General features: G+C 47.1%; 1 protein-coding gene and 1 long non-coding RNA gene across 9 annotated transcripts in view; both read left to right on the top strand.

Annotated features, from left to right (window-relative positions):
- The first annotated feature begins 348 nt into the window (after nucleotides 1–348).
- LOC138104733 (uncharacterized) lies at nucleotides 349–10,045 on the top strand. 3 transcript variants are annotated; one of them, XR_011148241.1, is made up of 3 exons: nucleotides 349–504; nucleotides 1,548–1,663; nucleotides 6,845–10,045. It is a non-coding gene; the product is annotated as an uncharacterized lncRNA (long non-coding RNA). The 3 variants fall into 3 exon arrangements; XR_011148242.1 differs by having other exon boundaries at nucleotides 352–480; XR_011148243.1 differs by lacking the exon at nucleotides 349–504 and adding an exon at nucleotides 788–1,159.
- Nucleotides 10,046–10,500: 455 nt separating this feature from the next.
- The window catches only part of DENND5B (DENN domain containing 5B), a 105,066-nt gene continuing 102,860 nt past the window's right edge, over nucleotides 10,501–12,706 (top strand). For 4 of the 6 annotated variants that reach the window (XM_069003077.1, XM_069003078.1, XM_069003079.1 and 1 more), the window contains exon 1: nucleotides 10,501–10,685. In XM_069003077.1, coding sequence (XP_068859178.1) covers nucleotides 10,574–10,685 — 112 coding nt within the window. In that variant the 5' untranslated portion in view covers nucleotides 10,501–10,573. The remainder of the gene's footprint in view (nucleotides 10,686–12,706) is intronic. The other 2 variants (XM_069003081.1, XM_069003080.1) reach the window with 1 other exon arrangement.

The following is a 12,706-nucleotide window of genomic DNA, read 5'->3' as shown; positions in this document are numbered from 1 at the left end:
TGGAAATTCACCAAGGAGAAAATGGATGGATTCAGGATGCTGTTGATTTGTAAAAAGCATTCCAGCAACTCAGTGTGAACAGTCAGGATTTTTGTACATCAGGAACAATTTGTGGTTGCCCAGAGGCTGTGGAAGCAAGTCATTATCAGAGTGTAGCTGGTGCAAGTAGCTAAGGTAAAACTGAAGCTGAGAGCTGTGGCTAGGAAAGGGAGAGGCAATTCAGTTATTCTGTCATGCCTTCAGCTACAATCCAATTTTAGAATAATAGTACATCTTTTGCAATTGAAGAATAGACATCTTAACATAACAACAATCCCATATTACCTGTGATGTGTCTTGAAAGCACTATATGTGCTTTTCATAGCATGACCTTCCCCCTTGCCAGCTGCATTAGGTTAGGAGCAGGAAGTAGCAGCAGCTAGCAGAGATGAAGACATCAAGCACCTTCTAGTAGTGGAGGCAAGAAGGGGAATTTGTAAGGTGCAGCTATTTTTCAGAGTGGAGGTGGGGTGATGAAGTGAGGAGAAACTGTATTAATCTGATCCTTGTGCTGCTGTAGATTCAGGTTTTCTGGCATAGAAAATCTCTCCTCTGTGAGAGCTTTGATGCTAAGAGTGAGAAGTTGAAAACTATTATCTCTGAGCTCATTCTTGATTTTGTCTTTTGTTCATGTGTGTGATTAAAGTATTCTTGGCCTTAGCTGGCTGGATTTATTCATGAGCAGTCAGACATGAGAGTATTTTTATAGCATGAATGAAGATTGGAAAGATGCACAGAGTTAGGTGGCTTGTGCTTCTCTTTAGTGTATTTTTGGATATTTTTTTTTCTCTTAAAACTAGAGGGTTCATATTTTCAAGCCCTGTTTTTGAACAGTTGAAATCTCCTTGAGTTAGTGGGACTTTGGCTGTTATATATCTCTTCAGCAATGACCCTTGGGCTCCTGAATTTCAGGTCCCAGCAATATTTTATCAGCTGAGTAATGGTCATGCCTGGCATCAGAGCATTCATTTGTTTGGGGTTCTTATCATTGTTTTTGGTGGTTTTTGTGTGAGTTCCTGCAAAGCCCTGAAGGATGATAGAAGCTGCGTGTATATGGGCAGCTGGGGAAAAAGGCTGCTTAGGCACCATGGAGTGTCTCTATTAGGTCTCCAGGCAACAGGTAGATAAGTTTTGCTGAATGATACAAAGACATTCTTCATGACCTCACCCCTCCTGACTTCCTGGGACAGTAAAACCCATCCCATCTGCCTTCCCTGTGGCTTTGTCCCACATTCCCTCCGTGTGTGATGTACGAAGGGCGATATGCAAATCTCATTATTTCAGTGTATTTATTAGTCCTTAGCTCTTCCCAGATGGGCAGAAACAGTGTCAAAGACCAGAGCTAAGGCAACACTTAGTCTGGAGAATGAGATCATGACCACCAGCTGGGGCCCTAATGCAAGGGATGCTTCCTATGCTTGGCTGTCTTTCCTGCTGAGTAGGCTGGATTCACTATTGTGTTTAAACCTCTAATTCTTCTTCTGACTACTTTCTTCTCTTTTCTCCAGGTAGAGTAATTGATCCAGCTTGTTCCAGAAACAAATTCTGAAACCATGGTACCTTTGGTCATCTGATTTTAAGGATCATGTTAACCACTACACAGCCACTGGTGCCAAGGGATAAGGTAAGCAAATCAGGCTTTCAAGGAGCTGCATCAGTTCACAGCAACTGGTTTGATATTGCAATTCAAAGGTTTTAGTTTTCCACTGGTGTTCAGAGCCTGGAACCAGCAGAATTCTTCCTTTCACCTTCCACATGGTAGTCTGCCAAAAAGTTGGACCTGGAGACAGAGAAAACAATGGAGATCTGAAACAGACAAATAGACAGGTGGTGCTTACTCTCTAGTGCATCTAGAGGAAGCTCTTTGCAGAGGACCTGACACAATAGGCTTCCTCTTTTGGCTGATGTTTGCTATTGTATTTTGGGAGGGTGTCAGGGTCCTCAAGCAACTTAGTTGTGAGTCTGGGTCATGCTATGTCGGGACCTGTGCTATTCATTATTTTGCATTAATATCCAGAGGATATGGAAAATAAGTCATACCACTGCAAGGAAAGGAATGGACAAGAAGCTCCCCTGGAACACCAGCCAGCTCCCTCACACGATGAACAGGGTGAAACTGAAGTTGGATGTGACCAAGGACACAATAGCTACTGTTAATGCAATGGAGGCGTGGAAAGCTCATAAGGGGCTGAAAAAATTTAGTCTTTGAAACTCCTCTCAATTTTCATTGGTATCCTACAAAGCATTAGCTCCACTGGCTTTCCCATCCATGCTTGTGCAGCATATCCTCTAAAATGGGGTGTTTGGCATACATGTCCTTCAGAATACAGGCAACTCTGTCACTTTTACATCAATAGATTTCAAACATACTTGTGAATAGATTAATCATTGGGCTTGAGGATTTCAACGGTCTTTTCCAATCTAAACAATTCTATAGGGTTGGTTTGCAAAACAACTCAAGCTGACATAGTCTGTATATAATGTCTTTGTGTATTTCAAGCTTCTCCAAGTTCAGTGTGTTGGCAGTACACTGCAATTTCTTTCCCTGCAGCAGAGGACATGGTGCAGTGACACCCAAATGGCTTGTTGGGAGCAGGCTTGCTTCCAGCTGGACCTGTTACCTGCAAGGCTGGGCAGGTTGCACGGGGAGCTGCTTGGATATCTCCTTGTCACATCTCCCAGGGCTCCTAAGAGGAAAGGGAGCCTGAGAACCCCCAGCCTTGTGCTGTGTGATCTCACATCTTGGGTTTTATCAGCTGAGGTGTCAAGCTTCAATGCAAGCAGCTGCATCGAGTGGAAGCAGCAGTGTCACTGTGACCCTAAAGCTCTGTCACTGTGACAGCAGTGTCACTGTGACCCTCTGCAGCTGTGGCACCATGAACTGGTGCTGGGGGAGCCAGGACAGGAGCACCTGCTGGAGAACTAATCCTCAATCTGAATAAATGGCCCAAGAATAATGAAGCATACAGGCTCTGTTGTCTTCCAGACAAGAAGGTAGCACTTCTGCCACTGAAATCAGCACATCTCACCTGTGTGTGCTGAGTATCAGGGCCTTGAAGGCACTAATGGGTCCTACTGGCCCTGACTCTCCCCACACCCTGCCCACAGCCCAGGATCCTATTTCAGCACCTCTGGGGCTGTCAGTCCTTGCCCAAGCAATGTCGCTGCAGGACTGGTCTCTAGCTCCCCACAGTTCTGCCCAGCCCATTCATGGACTCCCAGCAAGCCATCCCCCTCCCCCTGGCCATCCCAAGGTTGTGTTTCCAGTCTGGCTCCCTTCAGTGTCACCCATGGGCTGACATCAGAGTTGGAGCTGCCAGGCACTCTGACAGTGCCTGGCACCAAAGGTTGCTGATGATCTCTTGCCTTCATCCCTGCCAGGTAGTGTTGAGCACCAGGAAGCCAATGGCTCTGATTTAGCTGGGAAAATACTTTTTACAGGGTTTTCTCAGTAACAGCTGAATTTTAGCCCGGAGGGAGGTACTGAGCTAGCCCATTGCCACATTAGACAGTGTCAAATGCTCCCACCCCCAAAGGATGTGCTTGATGGGAACGGCTGGAATTGCTCAGCATGGATCCGGGGCTTAAATAAGTTGTGACTATTGCTTTGCAAGGAAGTCACTAAGAAATACGATCCTCAAGGAGAAGCAAACTCCTTTGATCTCTGTCCTTCTGGTTGAGCTCCTCTGTGTGAGCTGGGAGCTGATTTCCAGTAAAGCATGAGTACAGTCAGCCAGCACAGAAAAGCTGCAGTGTAGCTGCTGTCAGTAACTCTCCTAAGCAGCAAGTACTGCAAGGAGATGTGCTGTTCTTGGGAATGAGGAATAAGTGGCAGAAATATGTGGATGAACCTGTGGATGTAAAGGTTTAGATTTCTGCTAAAAGCACTAGTAAGGGAATTGAAACAGACCCTTGATTAGTGAACTCCTTCTAGATTCATAACATAACATCACTGCAATGATGTGAACGCAGAGTACAGAGCAAAGGCAGTCCTTGCTAAATGGCATAACAATTCACGATGCATATTCATTGCAGGAAATACTTTTCATCCGTCCTTGATTGCATGTTGTATATTGGCTATGGATTCGATGGCTTTGGATTTCTTTAGCATGCCCTTGGGCTTTCAAGTGTGCTAGGATGCATTGTAATGTAGATGCAGGGTGTCTGGCACTTCTTACAGAATGAGGCTTCAAAGGGAAGTTGGAATCAGACTCTAATTACATTTGTAATAAGGCCAAAGGCATTTTGACAAATCGATTACCTGCTGTTCATGGGACAGACTTTGTCCAGAGCACTTGAAACCGTGGGGTTGGTTCACACTTCCACTGGTATTGGCAGACATGGGACTACCTGATTTTTGGTAACTGAGATAAAGGCAGGCAATATTTGTGACTAGGCTTTAAACACAGTGCTGTTACTCAGGTACATGTGACAGCTTGAATGCATCTTCTTTGGAAGCTTTCCCAGCGCCAGAGATCGTCTAACTGGGAGCACAGACCACTGTCACAGCTGTGCCTGAACCCCTGCCACTGCAGACAATATTGCTGTGGGCATGTGGTCCAAGCAGCTTGCCAGGATCCCCTCATGCTTTTCTCCTTGCCACCATATGTGCCTTTGAAGGTCTAGTGCTTTAAAAAGAAGCCTACAGCCTTTTCCTCATGCTTTACGTGAGCAGGTGTATTATGTTGCAAGACTCTCCTATCTTCTCAGGTCTTTCCCAAGCAGACAGTTTGTAAGTTACTGGGGTCCTGGCACACTGAAAACAGAGGAATTGGAGTTTAGAGGCAGGGAAACAAACACCTTCAGCAGAGAGCAGAAATTAATTTGAAATGAAGAACAAAGGTTTGCTGTCCTCACTGAATGCCCGCCTCATCTCAGGCCTGGTGTGAAAGGCATCTGTCAGCAGACGATGATGTTGGGACGCATGAGCTGGAGGAACTCAGCGTCGGGGCTGCTGCCCATGTAGAGATGCATCTGCCTCATGGTGCAATGCCATCGGGGCTGGCCTGGGGAACAATAGAGCTTTGTGCCTGGCAGATGTTCAAGGCAGTGTTTGCTTTCTTTTCCTGAGGGCAGTTGAAACACAGGGAGAGCACTGACCTGATTTGCAAAAGGGTGTCTGGTTCTTCTGCGAGCCAGGTTACAAGCAATTTGGCCAAGGTAATGCAGCGAGTGAGTGATGCTGTCAGAGATAGATGGAAGTCTCTGTGTGGGTGCTTTAGCTTGATGATCCCAGCACAACACCTCCATTAGTGCATGACATGCTAGTGATTTATCAAAGCAGTACTATGCTGATTAGGTTTTATCTCAGTAGCAGTGGGAACAGTCTGTGTGTCTTCTACATCCAAAGAGCAGAAAATGTACCTTTACTCTGAGCAAAATACGATCTTTGACCCCAGGGTCTTGGCACTGAACCTCACAAAAGGTGGTGGTTACATATGATCCCTCTCCTGACTTCATGGAGTGAGGGACTGGAGCAAGCCCTCACCTTATGGGTGGCTTGGCAGGAGGAAGTGCATCTCGCAAGCTCAGTATAGAATCACAGGCAGAAGTGGAGGAAAATGGCAGGAGTTGCCACAGATTTTTGCCATACCGTGCCACTGAACACAGGGAGAGGAAAGAGCAGGGTGGTGAAGGACACAAACCTCCAGAAACCAGGCATGGCAACGGCAGGACTTGCCTAGGAGCTGTTTCTGAGGCGGTGTTCGAAGTCTGAAGTCTGTGTGCCCTATCTGCCGGGGGGGGGGGGTTGCTGTCACTTCCCCCCTCCAAGACTAAACCCTTGAGGGGGCAGATTCAGGCTGGGGGGAGGTTTGAAAGGCCAGAGAGGAGGCCAGCCCTAAAGCAGAGGTGCCTCCTCAGCAGAGGGATGAGCTGCATGCTGAGAAGCCTGGCTTGCAGCATGATGATGATGTGAATGAAAACAGACAACATAGTTCCATCGCTGCCTATGTTTTGGGATCTGTTTGCTGATGGTGAACTGGATGGACTCAGGAGAGGCAGACAAGGCTACAGATTTGTTTGTGAAGGATGCAGTGGGAACATAGAGCCAGTCCCAAGAAGGAGGGGGGAAAGAAAGTGCAATAAACTATTGCATAATTTCAGTTGCCTCATGAAACCTCTCCCTCAAGGATCCTCTCAGAAAGCAGATAAGACTGGAATGCATCTATATGTGTTTGCAATGCAAGGGCATGTGTATGATAAATGTACATAAAATTAATAAAATGCAATGGGCTACAATAGGGAATTAGAGATTTAAAACCTTCAAATTTTAAATCACAGAAGCTTCAGAGGTCCTATGGCAGAGATGCTAGAATGTAATAATCTTTTACTTTATCTGTAAGTCTGCTGTATGAATAATAATTACACAATGTGACAGAGGAAAGCCATGTGCTTTTATTCAAGTTTAATCTTTATAGATACAAGGCAGGTATAGAAGGTGAGCTACTTGCTTTAACGGTATTATAATTTGATTAGATATTAGAATATGTGCCTGCAGTATCTGCTTTCTAAGCAACGATGGATTGGGCTGGAGGAAGTGTTCTTTGCTTTGTGCCTTATGGTTAGTGAGCTGGTTTATTTGGGTTTAGACCCTTAAGGCAGCCAACACTTTTCCCATGCTCTAAGCAGTCTTCTTGCATAAGCTCAGAGAATGAAAATTGCATTCTTTATGAACCTCTCTATAAAATCTGCTGTTGTTGTTTTTCCAACTTCTGCTATAGACGCTTCTGCACTTTGTGCCAGAATGACTTGGATTTCAGTCCTACAGTCCTTCATTAAGCCATCCTTATCCCATTTCTTTCAGGTGACTATTCACATCCAGCTCCTTGTGAAGGAGCTGACAACACTACTCAACTGAAAGTCAGCCAAGAGTTGAAATGTTCTGAGCATTACAAACGTTCGTATTGCATCTTAGTGGTTTTCCTTCCTCCCACCCTACAGGATCTCATGACCCCATAGATACTAGAGCAGGACAGGAGAGGCTTTCAATGGAAAATCAATATGGCTTGGCAGCTTGTGAAAGATCTTAGAGAGGGAACTGTAGAGCTGTATGGAGGAGTGAGCAATCTATCACAGCAGCATGATTTCCAATTCATGGAAGAACGATGAAGAAAATAGAAAGTGAAGCAGCAGTGTCACAGCAAGGAGAAGGGATGTAACCTTTAAAAAGCAGGTTTTTCCACCCCTCTGAAGCATTGGGCATTGGCTTCTTGCAGAAGTAGGACAAAGAGCTTGATGGTCTGATCTTTTATGGCAGATCCTAAGGGCAGGGAGAGCTGACACGCTTGTTAGCATTTGACCCAGTTTAAACTAACAGGTTCTGAGGAACAAAGACTCACTGAGAAGTTACTGAGAGGGAAACCTGAACCAAATTGACATTGAGAGAAATATTCATAGCAACTAGAGATACAAGTACTTAAGGAAGAAGAACTCTGCCAAGCGAAAACCTTCCCTGGCTTTGTTGTACCAGTGGCAGTCAAGCTGGTGAAGGGACAAAGCTGCTGCCACGGGAAGAGCAGATCAAAGTAAAAGGTCCCAGGCAGATCTGGTCTATCCCAGTAAGTTTTTTGTGCTTCTCCCAGCCTGAAATTCTCAGTCCTACCTTATCCCTGTTCCGTGGAGGAGTATGTAAGAAGTTCTGACACTGCTTTGTGCTCTGCTGTGCCAGGGACAAACCTTATCTCCCTGGGGTTATTGTTAACATGATTTGAATAGAGGACATCCATCCTATCCAGGTCCCTTGTGGAACTTTAACACTTTTTGTTGGTGAAAGGAAAAAATGCTTATAATCCCACCCAGTTATCTCTGATCATCCCAGATGTGCCTCATGGCACAATCCTGTTAGACACTACTGTACAAATGTTTTTCCATGGCATTTGGCTGATTAATGAGTATGTGCAGCACTTTGTGATGCTTTTAGGCCTCATCTTTGTTTTTCTCTTGCTCTTGCAAGAAGCTCCACAGCACCTTCGTGGACCTACTGAGACTTCTGTAAAATTTAAGCACTCAATGTTGTAAGTAGAGCAGAAGTATTGAAAGCAGGGCAGCCTTTTTAGGGAGGCACTGGCGATCAGTACAAGGTGGGTTTGGATGGTGAAAAGACAGCCAAAAAGCCTAGATTCTGGTAAAATTTCTTAAAAGCTACTGTTTCCTTGGGATGAGAGCCAGGATGGAGGGGGAAAAAACCCCATGAGAATGAAAAAGAGTCATCCAAAGGCAGCGTGCAGTATCCAAAGCTAGATCAGCTTGGAGGGAAAGACTGAAAGAAATTAGATGGAGGGGTTTAGGCAAGAAAATCCAGGCCCAGGGACATATAATATGGTTTACCAGAGCCCAGGCAAGCTGGGTCTGCTGGCCCTGCTTGGCAAAAATCTGAGTGGTCTCATTAGGATGACTTCTGTGCCCAGAAGATCAGTTGTCTTAGGAGAAGATATCACTGCTCCCACAAAATTCCCCCACAAAATAAGTGTCTGTGGGAGCTGTATGTATAGAAGTGGGAGCTCAACCTCACAGCTAACCCAGGAAGAATGAGTTTATTAATTTTATACCTCCTATCTTACGTATTGTGCTTTGTCCTCTTGTTTAATGCTATATGCACTACTGATTTTATTGAGGTTGAGATGTCTGTGCACTGAACGCTATTCAAGCAAAAAATACTGTCCTGTACAGAAGACAGCTAAAGCAAAGCAATCTAGAACCAGCTGTTACTTAAGGTAAAAAGGTCAGAACCATTGTGTTAATTTTCAGGTTATTTTTAGAGCAGTCTTAATTCATACATCCTTTCAAGAGGCTGATGAAGCCTCTGTCCTGGACTTCCTGGAGACACTCATGCCACTGGGCCTCAAAAACCAGAGATATCTACAATAAGAGTACTTGGTTTTGAGTGAGAGTCAGAGACTGACTTGTCAAGCTCTTATCATCTGACCTAAAGCTGAATAAGCAAATACATACAAGTTAATAAACAAACCAAACTAAATAAAACAACCTAGCTCTGGAGCAAAGTCGAGAAAATGACTGGTCTCACTGAAAATTTCTCTGTGGCTCTAGCAAGGTTCAGGTTGTTACTGAGTGCTGTAACTACAAGAATTGGAGATTGTGAGAAAGGATTCATCTTTTTATTTTTTTTAATTTTTTTTTAATTGGACATTGGGGTTGTTGGGAAGGGAGAAAATTGGTTTAGCTCTTGTCAGCTTTCACTACAACACTACAGGAAGCTAAGAACTAAAAGGGCATAAAATTTGTTAATTTGACAGGATGAAGAGAGAGAGAGAGATGCTGACCTAGGTGGCTTCCAGGTCAGAATAGTTACTCCATGTACCTCCATAAAATGACACATTCCTTGTAGGCATTTTCTTATCTAAGGCACTTGTTGAACAAGGACAAATGTAAACCATATAAAGAAAATATGTGATTCGCACTGCTAAGAGGAAAAATAAAGGGGTCATAGGAGTCCACAGTAAGCAAATGACGAGACTGTAATTACTATAGAGGGCATGGACCAAGACCAGTAAACAGACAAAACACAAAAGGATAAAAGTAAAAATACTGATTTCTGCCAACAACCTCCTTACGATATCCATCTGTCAGAATTATCGGCATATGCGGGGATCTCATCGCTTTGGAGAAAAAAAAAAGAAATAGAATTTCAAAAGAATCATCTCTGCCCCTGTAAAAGTAGGTGCCGCTCCCGGACGGAGCTGCCAGTATTTTGACGGCGGGTGATCCTATGGAGAAGGATTCTAGCAGTGGGGGTAAAATAACGCTGATTTCTTTCTGGACACTGCAGAATGGCTAGTAAATCTTAAATAAACTAGGAACGAAGCAATATTTTAGATTTTTGCTTTGAAACGGAGTGCGGGTGGCAAAGAAATAGCTCTCCCGTAACGTGGTACGGGTGCCATCCATCACGGAGCGGGGATGGAGACTGCACAAAAGCAATCCGCCGCGGGTGCTGGCTGGTGCTTCCACATTCGGGTGGGGAGGAGAAGAAGCCGTTTCCCCCGGCAGGATTCCCGCAGGAAGCGCTCAGCGCAGCCCGGGCGCCGGGCGGGGCTCGGCCCGTTCCGGCAGCAGGGCTCCGGGAGCTCCCTCCCGGGGCGGAGGGGAAGAGACATTCCCGGTAGGAAGCGGCACCGTCTTCTACTTTATTTAAATAAAGCCAACCTCTCCTGCTCACACGTGGGGGCGGGGGGAGCCTTAAGCTTTAATCGCATATCCCAAGAATTGCAGATACAACGGCTGACAAAGCCGCCCGCGGCTCCCCCGACACGCCGGGAATGCCCGGCCAAGGCGCGGGGCGGGGGCGGCCGCCCAGGGTTTAAATGCCCCGCGGGGGCGGTCCGGCGGCGCGGCACGTCCCGCCCGTCCCCGCCCCGCTCAGCTGACAGCGGGGCCGCCCGCTGGAGCCGCCGCCGCTCGGTGCCCGCCTGCGCGACCCCGCCGGGGATGGGGGGCGGCGCGCCGTGACCGGCCCGCGGGCGCGCCCGAGCCGCGCTGCTGCCGCAGGGAGCCGCCGCCGGGAGCCGCCGGCGGGATGAGCGGGAGCGGCAACCCCGGGCCCGGCGCGGCGCCCTGCCGCTTCGCCCACTACTTCGTGCTGTGCGGCATCGACGCGGAGAGCGGGCTGGAGCCCGACGAGCTGGCAGGTGAGCGGCGCCGCCGGGAGGCCTCGCCCGCACCGCTGCGGCTCGCCGGGCGCTTGGGATGCGCTGCCTCAAAATGTCTGCTCCCCCCGAGGAGGGGAGGAGGAGGGGTCGCCGCGCCGGTGGGAGCCGCAGGGAGGGGGCCACTTTGAAAGATAAAGCATCCTCGGGAGGGGCTGTTGGAGCATCCCCTCGAGGGCAGCTCCCGCCGGGCGGCGGGGGGGCTTTGGCCGCCGGGGGGCTTTGGCCGCCGGGATGCGCCGTCCCCCGCAGGCCGGGCTCCGCTGACCCGCCGCTCGCCCGGGTCCCTGATGGTGGCGAGGACAGACAGCCCCCGGCGGGTGGGCGCAGCGACCCGGCCGCGGCCAGCGGGGCGCGACTGGCGGGAGAAGGGAACCCAGGGTTACGGAATGGGAGGGAGCCGAATGACCGAGCTTTCTGCCGGGGCAGATCCATATTCTTCAGTATCTGCACTGGAAAGGAGGGGGAGGGGTCTGGGAAGAGCTGAATAAATTAATAGAATCGCATCTTTATTATACTGGTTTATTCACGTCTTATGCCTATTGAGAAAGAGTCTTCCTGCATCCTTCCTTCCCCCTCCACCCCAAGAATGTTACAGAAAAAAGGAACAAAACTATTGCTGTAGGGTCTAACACATTTTCTAAATTGTTTATTTTTGCTGGGTTCATGACTGGATATGAGCTGATTATGTTGGCATAAGGCAGCAGTTCTTCCTCAATGTCACTTTCGTTTATATAAAAGAAACTATTTAAATCAGGTTTTTACGTATAAAATTTGATCAACTTCAGGCTTAGTAGCAGGGCTTCGTTGCGTGGAAGCTAAGTGTTTCTTCATGGAGTTATGAGTTCGGAAGTGCTTAAGTGCCAATGTTTGCCCATTCCCATGCGTTCGCACTGCAGGCGAATGAGCTGTGCATGGCTGAAGTTGAAGGCAGCTGTAGCTGCCACAGTGAGCACCTCTGCCTGGTAATAGGATCCTGAGGATGGGGTCCTGGGGGTGGCATCCTGGTGAGGTCTCTGCAGCTATTGCATCAGGAAGTACCTTGCCTCCTGGTTGTGTAAGAGAAAGACATGATGATCTATATCACTGATCAATGTACGCTGGTTGAAGTTCATGTTTTTGTCACTTGTAAAACGGGTGGATGCACATATCTTTCCGAGGAACCTTATCTTAAAGCAGGGTAACTAAGTCTCTACCCTTGGCAGTGAGCACACACTGGCGATAGCCCTGGGATCTCCAAGTTGAAGCATCAGCCGAAGGTACTTTCATCTCTTTGTTTTGTCACAAGTACTAGTGACCACAGTTGTGTATTTTCAAGTTTTGCTGCTTTTAGCAGAAAACTCCTGACTCGTGAGCCACCTCCCAGCTGATGGCATTCAGAGTTTGATTTGCATGATATGACCTATTGGGGTTTCAGCTACCTAAACTGAGTCATCTCCAACTCTTGTATCTGAAAAGAAACTATTTTTAAAGCTGTGTTGGCTGGTAGGCTGCGCCTTCCCTGATGTACCCAGACTTCCCAAGTTGTCTTTTGCTGATTCTTGCACCATTTCCCAGTGAGGTGCACAAGTATGTTCTTGGGGAGCACTGCTCAAGGACAGCCTGAGTGTGGTGGGTTTGTGCAATGTAGTGCCCTGACTACAGGGCTCATCTTCCATGGTCATTCAGTGGTTTTAGCTGAACTGCTCTGGCAACACTAAGCAGATTTCAAAGCTAAAGGAATCTCCCTCTTCATTTTTCAGTAAAGGAAAGTAATTTTGGCACATCTAGGATATACCTATTTATAAAATAGAGTGCAGCTGTGAGTAATTTCAAAGAGAAATTACCAAAAGTAGTAATTTTTAAAGCAATGTCTTTGGTTTAAACTAGGCAAGGTCCAGCAGTATGGTTTGGACATACAAACATTTTTGGTAATGCCAGTTCGGGAGGCATTCTTAATACCTTAGGAGGATTGGGATGTGATAGAGGAAGAAATGGAGTAATAGAAATATGATGGGACTTAA

Source organism: Aphelocoma coerulescens, chromosome 1A (assembly GCF_041296385.1).
Source record: "Aphelocoma coerulescens isolate FSJ_1873_10779 chromosome 1A, UR_Acoe_1.0, whole genome shotgun sequence".
Lineage (NCBI taxonomy): Eukaryota > Metazoa > Chordata > Aves > Passeriformes > Corvidae > Aphelocoma > Aphelocoma coerulescens.
This window is presented reverse-complemented; position numbering and strand designations above follow the sequence as displayed.